Source organism: Ciconia boyciana, chromosome 2 (genome assembly GCF_034638445.1).
Source record: "Ciconia boyciana chromosome 2, ASM3463844v1, whole genome shotgun sequence".
Taxonomy (NCBI): domain Eukaryota; kingdom Metazoa; phylum Chordata; class Aves; order Ciconiiformes; family Ciconiidae; genus Ciconia; species Ciconia boyciana.
Window position 1 is genome coordinate 38400052 of NC_132935.1, and position 12758 is coordinate 38412809.

The window sequence follows — 12758 nt, forward strand, 5'->3', positions numbered from 1 at the left end:
AGATAAGTTAATCCATCTGTCACTACCTCATCTACTTTTCTATGTGAGTAGGTATGAATTAATTGCATCCAAAAAATAATACTAAAATAAAGCTGAAACATCTGGGAGCTAGCAAGATATCTTTTTTTGCGTTTTGGTAACTGCCAAAAATAAAATTTGAAGCCAAATCTCTGGATTTAAAAGTCCAATTGAATTAGCCCTAACTTACTCTGTCCTGTACTTGGAAAGATTTTGAAGTGAATACTCGCTAGCAGAACATTTGCTTTGGTTTCCACATATGATCAAAACTTAGGTTTCTGGGTATTCTTACAGTTGACTATTAGAAACCCTTCTAGAGCAGCATTTTGGATATCTTAATATTTAGACACATTCAAAATACTCTTGTTGCCTTTAGCTATATCCGATTTGAAATATGTGCATTATTCCCTTTGATGTTTATGGCACTTCTGCTTTTCAAATGGATTATTTTTCCTAGGAGAGTATCTGACTCCTTCCATAGATTTCCATTCTTTACTGCCCATCTCTTTTTTTTAATCTTTCTATGCCTTCTTTGAGAACTTCATTATGTTATTCCTTCTTATATTTCTGGGAGGTTCCCAACTTTTGCAGGATAAAGTAAATCTTACTTGGATTTTATATGTGAATAATCCCTTGAGTATATGTAATCAGTCTCCTTTCCCATGGTGAAAGTATGCCTGCTCTTTTCCAAACAACTGTTGGGTGACACAAAACTGCTCAAAACAGTTTTTTCAGTTTGACCGTATTTAATTAAAGCTGGAGCTTTTTAGATGGGTAAGAAAAAATTATGATAAATGAATACCTGTATATTGTTATATTTTTAATGGAGACTTTGTACTCATTTTTTTTCCTTCTCTTTCTGAGCCCTAGGAGGATACTTCTTTCTCCTCCTGTGCAGCTCCTTTTTTTCCTCTCTTTTTATGGGATCTGGTTCTTTTTCTGTGTCTCCTGATTTGGCTGGCATTTCATATTTGTATTTCTTAGTCCCTCTATTAGTCTTATTTTTGCAGTGGAGCTTTTCCTGCCCCCCCAGCCTTAATTTTTTTTTTTTTTTTTTTTGACAACACAGTTTTAATATCCAGCTTGTTGTGGAGGCTGCCCCAGTACTTAGAGAAGGTGGCAAATGCTCCTTTTACCTTTATTTTCCCATGTCTGGAAGTAACACGGTAGTTAATGTTGAAATGAAGACAGAGACAAATCGCACAGTGGTATATATGAAAGTTTTATGAGCAAGTGCTTTATTGCTAATTGTCTTGAAATAGTCAGATGCTATGAATCTCTGGAGTGTAAAGTATCTTATGGCAGAGGTTTTTACTAATCTGATCAGGTAGGATTACATCTGTTCTTTCTTAGCATTCATATAAAACATCTTCCAGGTATTGTGTAACTTCTTCAATTTAAGAGTTGCAGCATTGGCTGCAGGAGTTCTTAGTTGCAGTACTAGCCTCTGCTGGTTCTTGGCAAGTTACTGTTTTGCAAAGAGAGATGACCATGTTATTTCCTTGTTTGGAAAACTCCGTACAAGAATACTTACTCAACTACCAATTTCAGCAAGGATCCCTTACTGAAAGCCCAGTCTGTACTCCTGCCAAGCTTCCACAAAATCATTGAGGTGTTGGTAGCTGAAGATACTAACACAGAATCACACAGAATGGTTGAGGCTGGAAGGGGCTCTGGAGGTTGTCTGGTCCAATCCCCCTTCTCAAGCATGGCCACCCAGAGCAGTTTCCCCAGGACCATGTCCTGGCTTTTGAATATCTCCAAGGAGGGAAGCTCCACAGTCTCCCTGGGCAACCTGTGCCAGTGCTCGGTCATCCTCACAGTGAAAAAGTGTCTCCTGATGTTCAGAGGGAACCTCCTGTGTATCAGTTTGTTCCCATTGGCTCTGGTGGTGTCACTGGACACCACTGAAAAGAGCCTGGCTCTGTCCTCTTTGCACCCTCCCTTCAGGTATTTATATACATTGATGAGATCCCCTGAGCCTTTTCTTCTCCAGGCTGAACAGTCCCAGCTCTCTCAGCCTTTCCTCATAGGAGAGATGCTTCAGTCCCTTAATCATCCTTGTGGCCCTTTGCTGGACTCTCTCCAGTATGTCTATGTCTCTCTTGTACAGGGGAGTCCAGAACTGGACACAGTGCTGAGTAGAGGGGCAGGATCACCTCCCTCCACTGCTGGCAACTCTCCTAATGCAGCCCAGGATACCATTTGCTTTCTCTGCAGCAAGGGCACGTGGCTGGGTCATGTCCAGCCTGGTGTCCACCAGGACCCCAGGGCCTTCTCTGCCAAGCTGCTTTCCAGCTGGGTGGTCCCCAGCCTGTGCTGGTGCCTGGGGGTGTTCCTCTCCAGGTGAAGAACTTTGCACTTCCCCTTGTTGAACTGTATGAGGTTCCCATCATCCTGTTTCTCCAGCCTGTCGAGGTCCCTCTGGGTGGCAGCATGACCCTCTGGTGTTTCAGCCACTCCTCCCAGTTTTGTGTCATCAGCAAACTTGCTGAGGGTCCACTCTGCCCCATCATCCAGATCATTAATGAAGATGTTGAACAGAATTGGACCCAGTATTGACCCCTGGGGTTACACCACTAGTTAGTGGCCTCTAACTAGACTTTATGCCCCTGATCCACCACCACCCTCTTGGCTTGGCTGTTCAGCCAGTTTTCAATCCACCTCACTGTTTGCTCATCCAGACCATACTTTGTTAGCTCATTTTAATAGTTTCCTTGATTCTTCTTTTTATTTAATTTCTATTCTGTTTATAATTTTTTTTTTAAATCGAAATTTTCTGAAGCTTCATGAGAGCAAGTCTTGACTCGCTGGCGCTGAGAAAGCCAGGGTAAATGCCCTCTTGTTTTTGGGAAATTCGAGTTAGAATTGGTTCCTTGCACAAATTACAATGATCTGGCCTCTACTGGGTCATAATGGCTCATTATTCCAGTACCTCCTTTGGCAGATGGAAGTTTAAGACTTTATAGCCCAAACTAAATTATGCTGTATTTAACAACCTCTAATCCAGAATAATCTGCAATTTGTGTCCTGGTAGCTTTCAAGAATCAATTCAGTTCTCTTATCTACTTTATTTGTTGTCTCATTCCATGCCTCAGGATTTTATGTTTTCTTGTCTCTGATTTGTCTTTTTAGTTATATGGTCTTTAATTGTATGGATATCAGTGATAATTTAGGATCCTTAATACAGTGGGAAAGATCTCACTTAGGATACGCAGGCACAAATGTCCATCAAGCGTTGCCTCACACAGATTGAGGCTAAATAGTTTGAGATCTTAACACTGACAAATAACCTTAATCTTGCTTTGTAGCAATAGATTTGATAGAACAAGAGATGATGGACCACTTAGGTCATTTAATCCAATTTCCCTCGATTCTTGGCAGGCACAGACAGCCTCAATAAGTTACAATTAATGTAGAAATTTTTTAGTGCTTAAGGCGAAGATCCCCAAGACAGCAAGGTGCTATAGGAAGACAGCAGGGAAGAGGTCAGAAGAATTGTCAGTGACTTGGTACCTCATAACAGCAATGAATCCTAGGTGGAAGCATTGAATCCTAGGTGGAAATAGAACCACAATGCTGGAACGTATCCCAAACAGAGAATGCAAAACATCTCCAGACATTCATGCTGATTTGTCCTGGGGTAGATTCATTCCTTATTCCAGGTAAAGCTTAAGGCAGTGTGAGAGAACAAGGCCCACTAATGGCACTAGAGCACTGCCTAAAGCCAAATCCAGTATTTCTGAGAACAATTAATCCACCTCCACGTAATCCAGTTGTCCGTCCAAGGCAATTGGCAGAAACATTGAAGTTCAAAAAACACAATACTTAAATTTTTCAGTATGTGTGAAAGAATAAAATGTATACTTAAAACTGAAATTAGTTTATTAATTTATGGAAGTATCTACATCCAACTCTTTTCATGTTTGGCTTCCATTAATTTAAATTAAACAAAAACCCCACCATATTGAAGTGGACTTTATAGAATATCAGTTCTGATTTGTATTTCAAACTTAAATTTCGTACTGGTTTTGTGTTTTCAAGGCTGCTGACTTGGCGACCAGTCAGTGGGGAGTTTGGCTCTGGATCTCCCTCTGATGCAAAAGAAAAACTGGTAAGCCACTGAAATAAAAAATATTTTAAAAGCTTGGAAGAGTTTGGTACAAATATGTTGTGATGTAGAATAAGTGAAAATTATACTTAGTTTAAACCCATTTTTCAATTTTGATGTACTTGAAAAAGTTTTTTCCAGATAAAGTGCTATTTAATTCTCAAAAATGGCAATTAAGAGAAGTATGTATTTGTTTGCAGCAAAGTTGGCTTCCAGAAGTTGGCTGTAGGTCGTTATCTGTGTATGTTTTAGGTAATGTCCTGTGTCTGGTAGGTGTCTGTAATACTGTACTTAGGGTTTGAGTTGTTTTCTGGCTTGGGGTGTGGTTTTTCAATATTCTCTTTGATACATTGGCTTGATGAGAAAATGCTGGAGGTGGAAAGATTGCCAGTTAGATTGACTTCTTTTTCCTTCAGATTTTCTCTGGTAATAAGAACTTAAACATCAATGTTTAAAATAGAAAATGTGTATAACCATCAGATTTCTTAGCACTGGTTGAATAAACTGATGTAAAATTTGGATTTGTCTACAAGTGGCAGCCCTGTAGCTACTTTACTACTGATGAGAATTAGTTTAGCTTTTGGACATTCTCACAAGATTGCTGTATGAAGTTCTTTATAGATTAATGAAGCATTTGATAAAAATTGTTCAAGGATATGGTCCCAGATGAGTTCTACTAAGAGAGACTGACTCCCTCCATTTATCTTTATGGAGTGTTAACATAAGTTACTTAGAACAGAGTGTAAATGTTTGTGATGGCCAGTTTTCATTATATAGGTATTTTACATCTGTGTGATTGAATGTGCTTGCTATATCTTGACTCATTTGTAGTGATTTGATGTATAAAATGTTTGATCAAAACGTTGGCTATGTTTTTGATCCATTTATGTCAAATATAATAGCATGCAAAAATGGCAAATATATTAAATGTCTTATGAATGTAATGAATAAATTGAAAGATATTTTCTCTTTGAAATTAGTTTACCATGAAAGTTTTCAAAAATCTTTTTTGTCTTCAGTGTAAAAAGACACTTTACAACTTCAAAATTAACAGAACTTGTATAATAAATAGTGTTGAAAGAGATATATTTTGGATCCTTTCTTTTGGTAGGATAGAATTTTTGCAGGCTTTAGATATTTCTGTCTAATTTGTCTTCAGGTAGTTCAAATACAATGAAGTGTTCTACTATCTGTAGACATAATATATGTTAAAAGTGTATTTATACTTAATAGAGATTAAAACCTTGGTTACTTACTGGTATGAGAAGTTGATGTGTTCTTTATAGGAACTGTATGTGTAGATTTAAATCTTGCTAACACCACAATGCAGGGAATTAATGGGTACTCTCTAGTGGCACTTATGGAACAAATGCCAATAGAAATGCTGGGTTCTTAAAAGGGACAGTATTCACTATATATAACTGCTTTGCAGTTAACGATAACATGTTTTGTTATTAATTACATTAATTACATTTCCCTCTTTCAATGAATGCTTTGTGAAATGAAAACAGCAGGTATTACCACTGATTTTAATACTTCATATTCAGCTGATCAAGAAGGAAGGTATTTATTAAAAAAATAAAACGAAACAGAAACCCAACAATTCATCTTCCAAAGTCATTGAGTTCTAGCTCACAAGATAACACAGTACAACATGGAGAATCAGAACACATTGCAGAATTCTGCTGAAGCACCTCTCTGGCAAAAGGATTTTAGATCAGAGCATTTTCTTGATATGCGTATATTCTCTTCCTTCATCATTTTACTGTGGTAAATTCCTGTAGCACCTACAAACATGTTAGTAGGAGCTTATAATTGAGAACATTCAAGGGAGTAAAGGCAAGTAAAAACTTTGATGATACCTCATATTGTTTGGACTTGTCATTTAAGAGTGTGTTCACATTTTCACCCATTATAAAAGGGAATACAAATTTCCACAGAAGCTGTTTAGGGGTTTTTATTGTAGATCAAGGTAGATACTGCATTTCCCAGTATCGGAAACCTGCAGCAAACCTCATACACTTAATCTGGTAAAAGTCAAACTAACTGTTGGCTGACATACTAAATGCTTGGATGGCATATAAAAAACCTATGTGCAAAATACTACACATTGACTTCACTGTGTAATTAAGTATTTGTTGCTTGTTAAATTTTTAGTTCTTAGTAGGTCATCTTTTTAGTAAATCTTTCTCGAATGCTAGTATCAAATATGATGAAAGTGAATGAAAAAGTGCAGTGTTGAGACAGCAAATGTCTTCAGCTATGAAGCGCACAACACTATTGACAATTAGCTCGCAGAAGTTTTCTGTAAGTTAATTTTCATTTGGCTTTCTTTTCAGGATACAATCTCACAGAAGTCAGTAGATATTCATGATTCTATTCAGCCTAGATCTTCAGATGGACGTCCATATCAACCCAGCGCAGGGTCCACAGTAGGTGAAGAAATGAGTAAAACCAGGCCAACAGCAAGTGCGTGTTTTGTAGTGATTTGGCGTTTTATATCTGTTAAGGGTAGTATTTAGCAGATGTTTGATATCTTTAGTTATAACCCCAGCAATAACTTTAAAAACATGATGTGAAGAAAATTACATTGGTTAAATTTTTGTCTTAATGTAGTATGACAGAATTCTGTTGGACTCTTGTGGTTCCACGTTTTTGGCCTGTGCTTTAAAAATCTAGAGTTCAGCTGCTAACTTGCAGGCTTTTTACCCAAAGCAAAATATTAAAAATAGTACTCTCCTTATAATGGTATGTAAATGAGTAAATTATTTTTCTTAAGAGCAAAGTTCTTTCTGTGGAGAATGCAACAGAAGCAATAGCTGGGGAAAAAAAGTGTATTTAGACTGATTTGAAGAGAGTATATCAAACCCTTAAGATATGTGTGCAAAGTTATGTGTTGGTGCCTAAAATGTTAATGTCTGGTGGTATTAGTACTTGCCACAAGTACAACAAGCATCAATGATACCAGCGCTATCCTAAGCCTTCTCTGCCTGCGTACAGTCTCAGTCTCTGGTTCTTGCCATTGCACTGATGCTAACAACAAGGTCGCTAATTTTGGTGATTTTTAGGTGACATTTAATATTTGTCCAATATATGGCAGGCACCTTTAAAGTTAGGAAATAATTTTTTAAAACTTGCCAATTGTTAACGATGGTGATCAGTCCTGGTTTTAGAAGAGTAATTCAGATGGGTGGATTCCAGGTTCAGTTTATGAATGTGCTTGAAGTTAAGCTGTTCTTCAACTTACCCCCAAAATAGCTCAAAAAAGAAAAAAGTATTGCAGTTCTTTAGTTAACAAGCAATTTTCTTTTTCTTTCCTTGAAAGAATTTCCAGAACAGAAGTTATTTGCTGCTCTTTTGATCAAATGCGTTGTACAACTGGAACTCATTCAGACTATCGACAATATTGTGTTCTTCCCAGCAACTAGCAAAAAAGAGGATGCAGAGAATCTAGCAGCAGCACAAGTAAGTAGAACTGATAGGTATCTCTCTCTTAACAGCTTTTTCTGTAGTGGATAAAGTTTCATAAACTCCTGTAACATCTTCTAATTTACAATTTTTAGAAGCGCTTGAGAACTTCCAGCAGACTGTTGAGATCTCTTACATCTTGCACTAAATTGCATTTGCTGTGCTGGGGCAGCACACTGTGGAGATCAAAACATGTATTGTTCAGAGCGGTTTATGTAACTGGGATGTGGATACAACTTTTAATACAGTTTTAAGTTTAAATACAAGTACAGATGAAAACAGCGTAGGATTGAGTTATCACAGGAGCTTGCTGAAGGCAGTTGTGAATTTTTACTTGAAATATCTTTTTTCTTTTTTCTTTTTTTTTTAATAGAGAGATGCAGTAGACTTCGATGTCCATGTGGATACACAAGATCAAGGGATGTATCGTTTTCTAACATCACAGCAGCTTTTCAAACTTCTTGATTGTCTGCTGGAATCTCACAGATTTGCTAAAGCATTTAATTCAAACAATGAACAAAGAACTGCTCTCTGGAAAGCAGGTGAGTCAGTCACCTTGGAGAAGTATTTTGCGAGAATGTGTTACTGTGCTTTGAATTGACCCAAAAATAGGTCAAAACTACTTTGATGCTGAATTTCAAAATGCTTTGAAATTGAATATCAGGCTGTAACTTTATAACCCTAGAATCCCTAAGGGGAGGAGACCTCATCTGTGCAAGTGCAAATATCTTTTCGATTTCCTAAAATTTAAGGTTTCACTAGGTTACGGCTGCCAAGCTGATCCCTGGCTGTAGGTGTGAGTCCTGTGCTTGGAAGCTGCAGGCATAAACCCCCAAAACTTGTTAGAGGGGTTGTTGTACCTACCAGCATATAAGTGAAATATATGTCATTTTCTGAAACAGATGGAAAATGGACTCTCTGTATCATTGTGTTTAATCTATTCCTTGCACCAAAGTTAGCTATATTCATATTTTTAATGGCGAATGCATATTGTGAATATGCAGCAAGCTGTTTTGTGCATTGATATATGCATACACAGAACCACTTCAGCTTTAGTGAGGTAGTATTAATATTTCTGGGTATGCTTTTTGCTAGTGTGGACCTCCACTAGCAAACTGAGTTCAATTATACAGTAACAGCTTTGGAAACAGTAGTATTGTAGACATTTTTATCAAAAACAAGCAATAAAACAGTATACACTGTAGGTACATGACTGAGACAAAATGGTCCATTGTTCAGGTGGTCAGAATGCATTTTTATCATACACCCAGGTTTCACATCTACTTGGAAGCTTATATAGAAATGGGTGCCAAACACAATTATGGTGTATATACATAGATTAATTTTTAGCAGTACTCCATTGTACTAAAGGTAATGAGAAATTAGTTCCATAAGGCGGTTCTTCTAACTGTCTACATGCAGAAGATGCTTAGAAGGAGAAGTGGGGGACTGTAAGGAAAACTGTCAGATGAAACAAAAATCTAAATGGATGCTTGGAATTTCTCTAGGTTTCAAAGGAAAATCAAAGCCTAATCTTCTGAAACAGGAGACTAGTAGTCTTGCCTGTGGGTTGCGCATTCTGTTCCGTATGTACATGGATGAAAGCCGTACCAGTGCATGGGAGGAAGTCCAGCAGAGACTACTGAAGTAAGGTCCATGTAGCTGAACCTGTGGATGTTACTTCTGATGTTGAAGAATGTTTATTTTTATTTAAAAGGATAGACTTCCTCTGCAGTAAACTTCCTAGAGCTAACACAGTATGGTGATGGTCACAGCTAATAGCAAGAGTTTTTACGTTGTGGGGAGAGCTGTGCCTCCAGCTACTAATGTTTCCTCTGCTTTTTGTTCTCATTACATGTTTTGCAGGAGAGAACAAAGGGTTTTGTCACCTGGTTTTTTGAGGGGTTTTTTTGGTAGCATGTCGGTAGGTGGGTGATTGTTATAGCTTCTCTTTAAAAATAAAAGAAACTATCACCTAAACACTGCTTTTTTCTTTCAGTAACCTCAGATATTTTAGGGAACTGATGCTGGCTGTTCTCATCTGCAGAAATGAGAACTGGGCTTAAGGAGCCTATGGGCATACAGAAACTTTTGGCTTTTTGATTATTCATTACTGTGAATAGTAAGGTTCACCTGAATGTTTTTAGTTTACAAAGTTGTTCAAGCAAGTGTCAGAATAACAGAGGGCTTAAAACCATGGCAGAAAAACAGTGAAAGTATTTTAAGGTTTATAGACCAGGGAGCAGAGCTGAACACTACCTGGTTACATCAGCATGAGATTAATTTTTAAAGTCTACACATCATTCTGTCGCATGCATCGTAATACCTCTCAAAGAGCATTTGATACACTTTAAATATATGCAGACAGCACGATCACGTTTTGTCAGCATATCTAATACTGAAGTCCTAGGACTTTGGTTTTGAGTTGAACAAAACCACTGCTTTCTATTACTAATCAGGCTTACAGTAGCTTTCATAAAAAGATGCTGTTCTACACCAGGGCTCTACACTGGAATAGTTGCAAAGCCAAAGCTCCCTCTCTGCAGTAGAGCTCAAAATAAAATGTTAGTTAATAGTTTTTGTGTCTTTTCTCTCTAGTGTCTGCAGTGAGGCTCTGAGTTACTTCCTCACTCTTACATCAGAAAGTCATCGGGAAGCCTGGACTAATCTATTACTCTTATTTTTGACTAAAGTCCTGAAGATAAGTGATGAAAGGGTAAGTAACTGTTTGGAATGGTATTTAAGACAACATTTACAGGCAAAAAGTAGTTCCAGACCGGTTCTTCACGCACAGTTACATACTTGACTCTAAAAGCTCCTGCTGCTCTGTAGACACTCTTTGTTGAGGGAATGTACGTTGAAACTGCACTTGACAGATACTGACAGTAGTAATGCAGAGTGAGGGCGCAGTGAGTGATAAAATAAAATGTGTCTGAGAAAATTTAAAAGATGCTAAAATCCTTTAGAAGTGTGTGTGAAGTTGCTTTTACCCCTCTCCTGCTGAGGAAGAGGATTCGTGGCTGATATTTTATTCAAAGGAATGACTCCTGTTTCTGCTTCCAGTGCTACATGTACATCACCTTGACCGTCTCCAAAGCAATTCTGCAGTAAATAAATCCATATTTAGATCTCCCTCTATTTCTAACAAAACTTGGCTGAAACATTAAGTGAAAGGGGCCAACAACAACAAAAAACTTAACTGATAATAGAAAAATTCTTCCTCTTGAAGAAGAGCTGTGTGTATGAGTATCTGTCAGAGTACATCACAGCTGTCTTAGCCTTATTCTAGCACTGCTAGCTTCAGTTATAAAGATGTTTCTGCTCATCACTTCATGCGTTTCTTACCTTGACTTGGAAGAGAATTTAAAATTCTTCACTTGCAACACGCTTTCTGAGGTGTATTGATGCATAATAGAATAATTTCTTCTGTTTGTTTTCTCCTCAGTTCAAGGCTCATGCCTCATTCTACTATCCTCTGTTGTGTGAAATTATGCAGTTTGACCTTATTCCTGAACTTCGAGCTGTTCTACGAAGGTTTTTCCTGCGGATTGGTGTGGTTTTCCAAATATCCCAACCACCAGAACAAGAGTCTGGAATAAGCAAGCAGTAGCAGACAGTGACTGAGTATTGCTCCGTTTAAAGGTTTATGTTCCTCAGCTAAATAAAAGGACCAGGTAGCTGAGCCATTCTGTCTGGATATCCATAAAAATGGTTTCTCTGTATGGCAATGTGTATCCAAGGGTTAACGGTACAGATGCTTACAACTGTAATTAAGGCTTGCAACACTCCAGTCCCTTTATTTCCTGATGGATTGTCTCTACCGGTTTCTCTTACCTGGCTCATGCTGAGCACAGAGCCAGTTTTTAGCACAGTCCTCTTGTCAGCGTGGGCTGCAATATCCTTTACTGTCCTAGACAGCAGTATAGCAACAGATGTTTATGGCGGGTGTGAAAGTAAAATGTACCCAAAGAACTATATATGTAAAGGTTTGAGCTTCTGCAAGAAGTACAACTCAGGAGAGCTGTATTTTGAAGGATAAAATGTTTATAGTGAAAAGAAAATGGAGATTATTGTTCATGGTAAAAGATATTTAGCAACTATGTCTGATATTCTTATTCTGAGATTTTTGCACACTCAGGCTGTCTGAGACATTGGTAATCATCCTTCTGTGAAAAATGTACAGAGATGCAGGTCTGTAATATAAACTCTTTAACACTATACAGTTCTTCCTGAATTGTTTTATTTCTGTATTATTGATTTGCTGAAAACCCATAATACTTCATTGTTTACCAAATGCACTAGAAGTTTGGGTTTATTTTTTTGGGTTGTGATTTTTTTCTTTCTTTTTTTTGTTTGTTTGTTTGTTTGTTTCATTGTAGCCCAGAAGTTAGTGTTGCTGACTTTTGTCAAGAACAGAGGTAGAAATATCACGACTGACAAAACTACCTGTAATATACTTGGTTTAGGGCTTTTAAATGTAACGAGCCATTGAAATGATGATCCTTCAAGGACTGGAACTTGAATCACTGCAAACAAGTCTAGGTTGTGTCTGCTGTCAGATGTTTTTTGTTTGATGTAGATTTCACTCTTATGTACAGAATTTAATGTTGAATATATTCAAGTAACAAATCTGGCATGGTTTGGGGATGGTTAAATTTATTGGAAATGTATTCATACTGTGAATTGTGCTCTGATGGTTAAAAGACAAGATTGTCAAGCATTCTGTATTACAATGGATGTAGAAATTTTTTTCAGATGGACAAAATGTATATGGTACAGATATGTAAAGTTTTCTATGTAAAAAAAATTCTGTACAACTTTCTGTACAATATTTGGTTCTCATCTGGCATATTCTAATCAGGTTATAGGTCAATAAAGTTTTTGAACTCTTTCATCAGTGCAATCAAAACCAGTCTAACCCACAGCTACTTGTTTTACAGTTTCCTTTGCCTCTCATGCTCTTGTTTCAAAGGAACAAAAGTTCCAGAAGAAGAAAAGTGCTGCACAGATAGAAACTCAAATACTGCATGTCGCTTTCTGGGGATTAAAATATTAATACAAAACAGACTGTAGAGTAAGGCTGGGATTACAGTTCATCTCACTGCTGACTCGGAATACACCAGCCAGCTAAGCCTGGTCAGCGTCTTTGATTTTGTAAGTA

The 12758-nt window shown here is 37.5% G+C and overlaps 1 protein-coding gene across 1 annotated transcript in view; it reads left to right on the top strand.

The window, feature by feature from the left end:
- The window catches only part of ARFGEF1 (ARF guanine nucleotide exchange factor 1), a 98367-nt gene extending 85878 nt beyond the window's left edge, over positions 1-12489 (top strand). Inside the window, exons 33-39 of the mRNA XM_072852378.1 lie at positions 4063-4132; positions 6469-6598; positions 7455-7594; positions 7971-8139; positions 9106-9244; positions 10196-10313; positions 11043-12489. Of these exons, the coding sequence (XP_072708479.1) occupies positions 4063-4132; positions 6469-6598; positions 7455-7594; positions 7971-8139; positions 9106-9244; positions 10196-10313; positions 11043-11207 (931 nt within the window). The 3' untranslated portion in view covers positions 11208-12489. The remainder of the gene's footprint in view (positions 1-4062; positions 4133-6468; positions 6599-7454; positions 7595-7970; positions 8140-9105; positions 9245-10195; positions 10314-11042) is intronic.
- Positions 12490-12758: the final 269 nt, after the last annotated feature.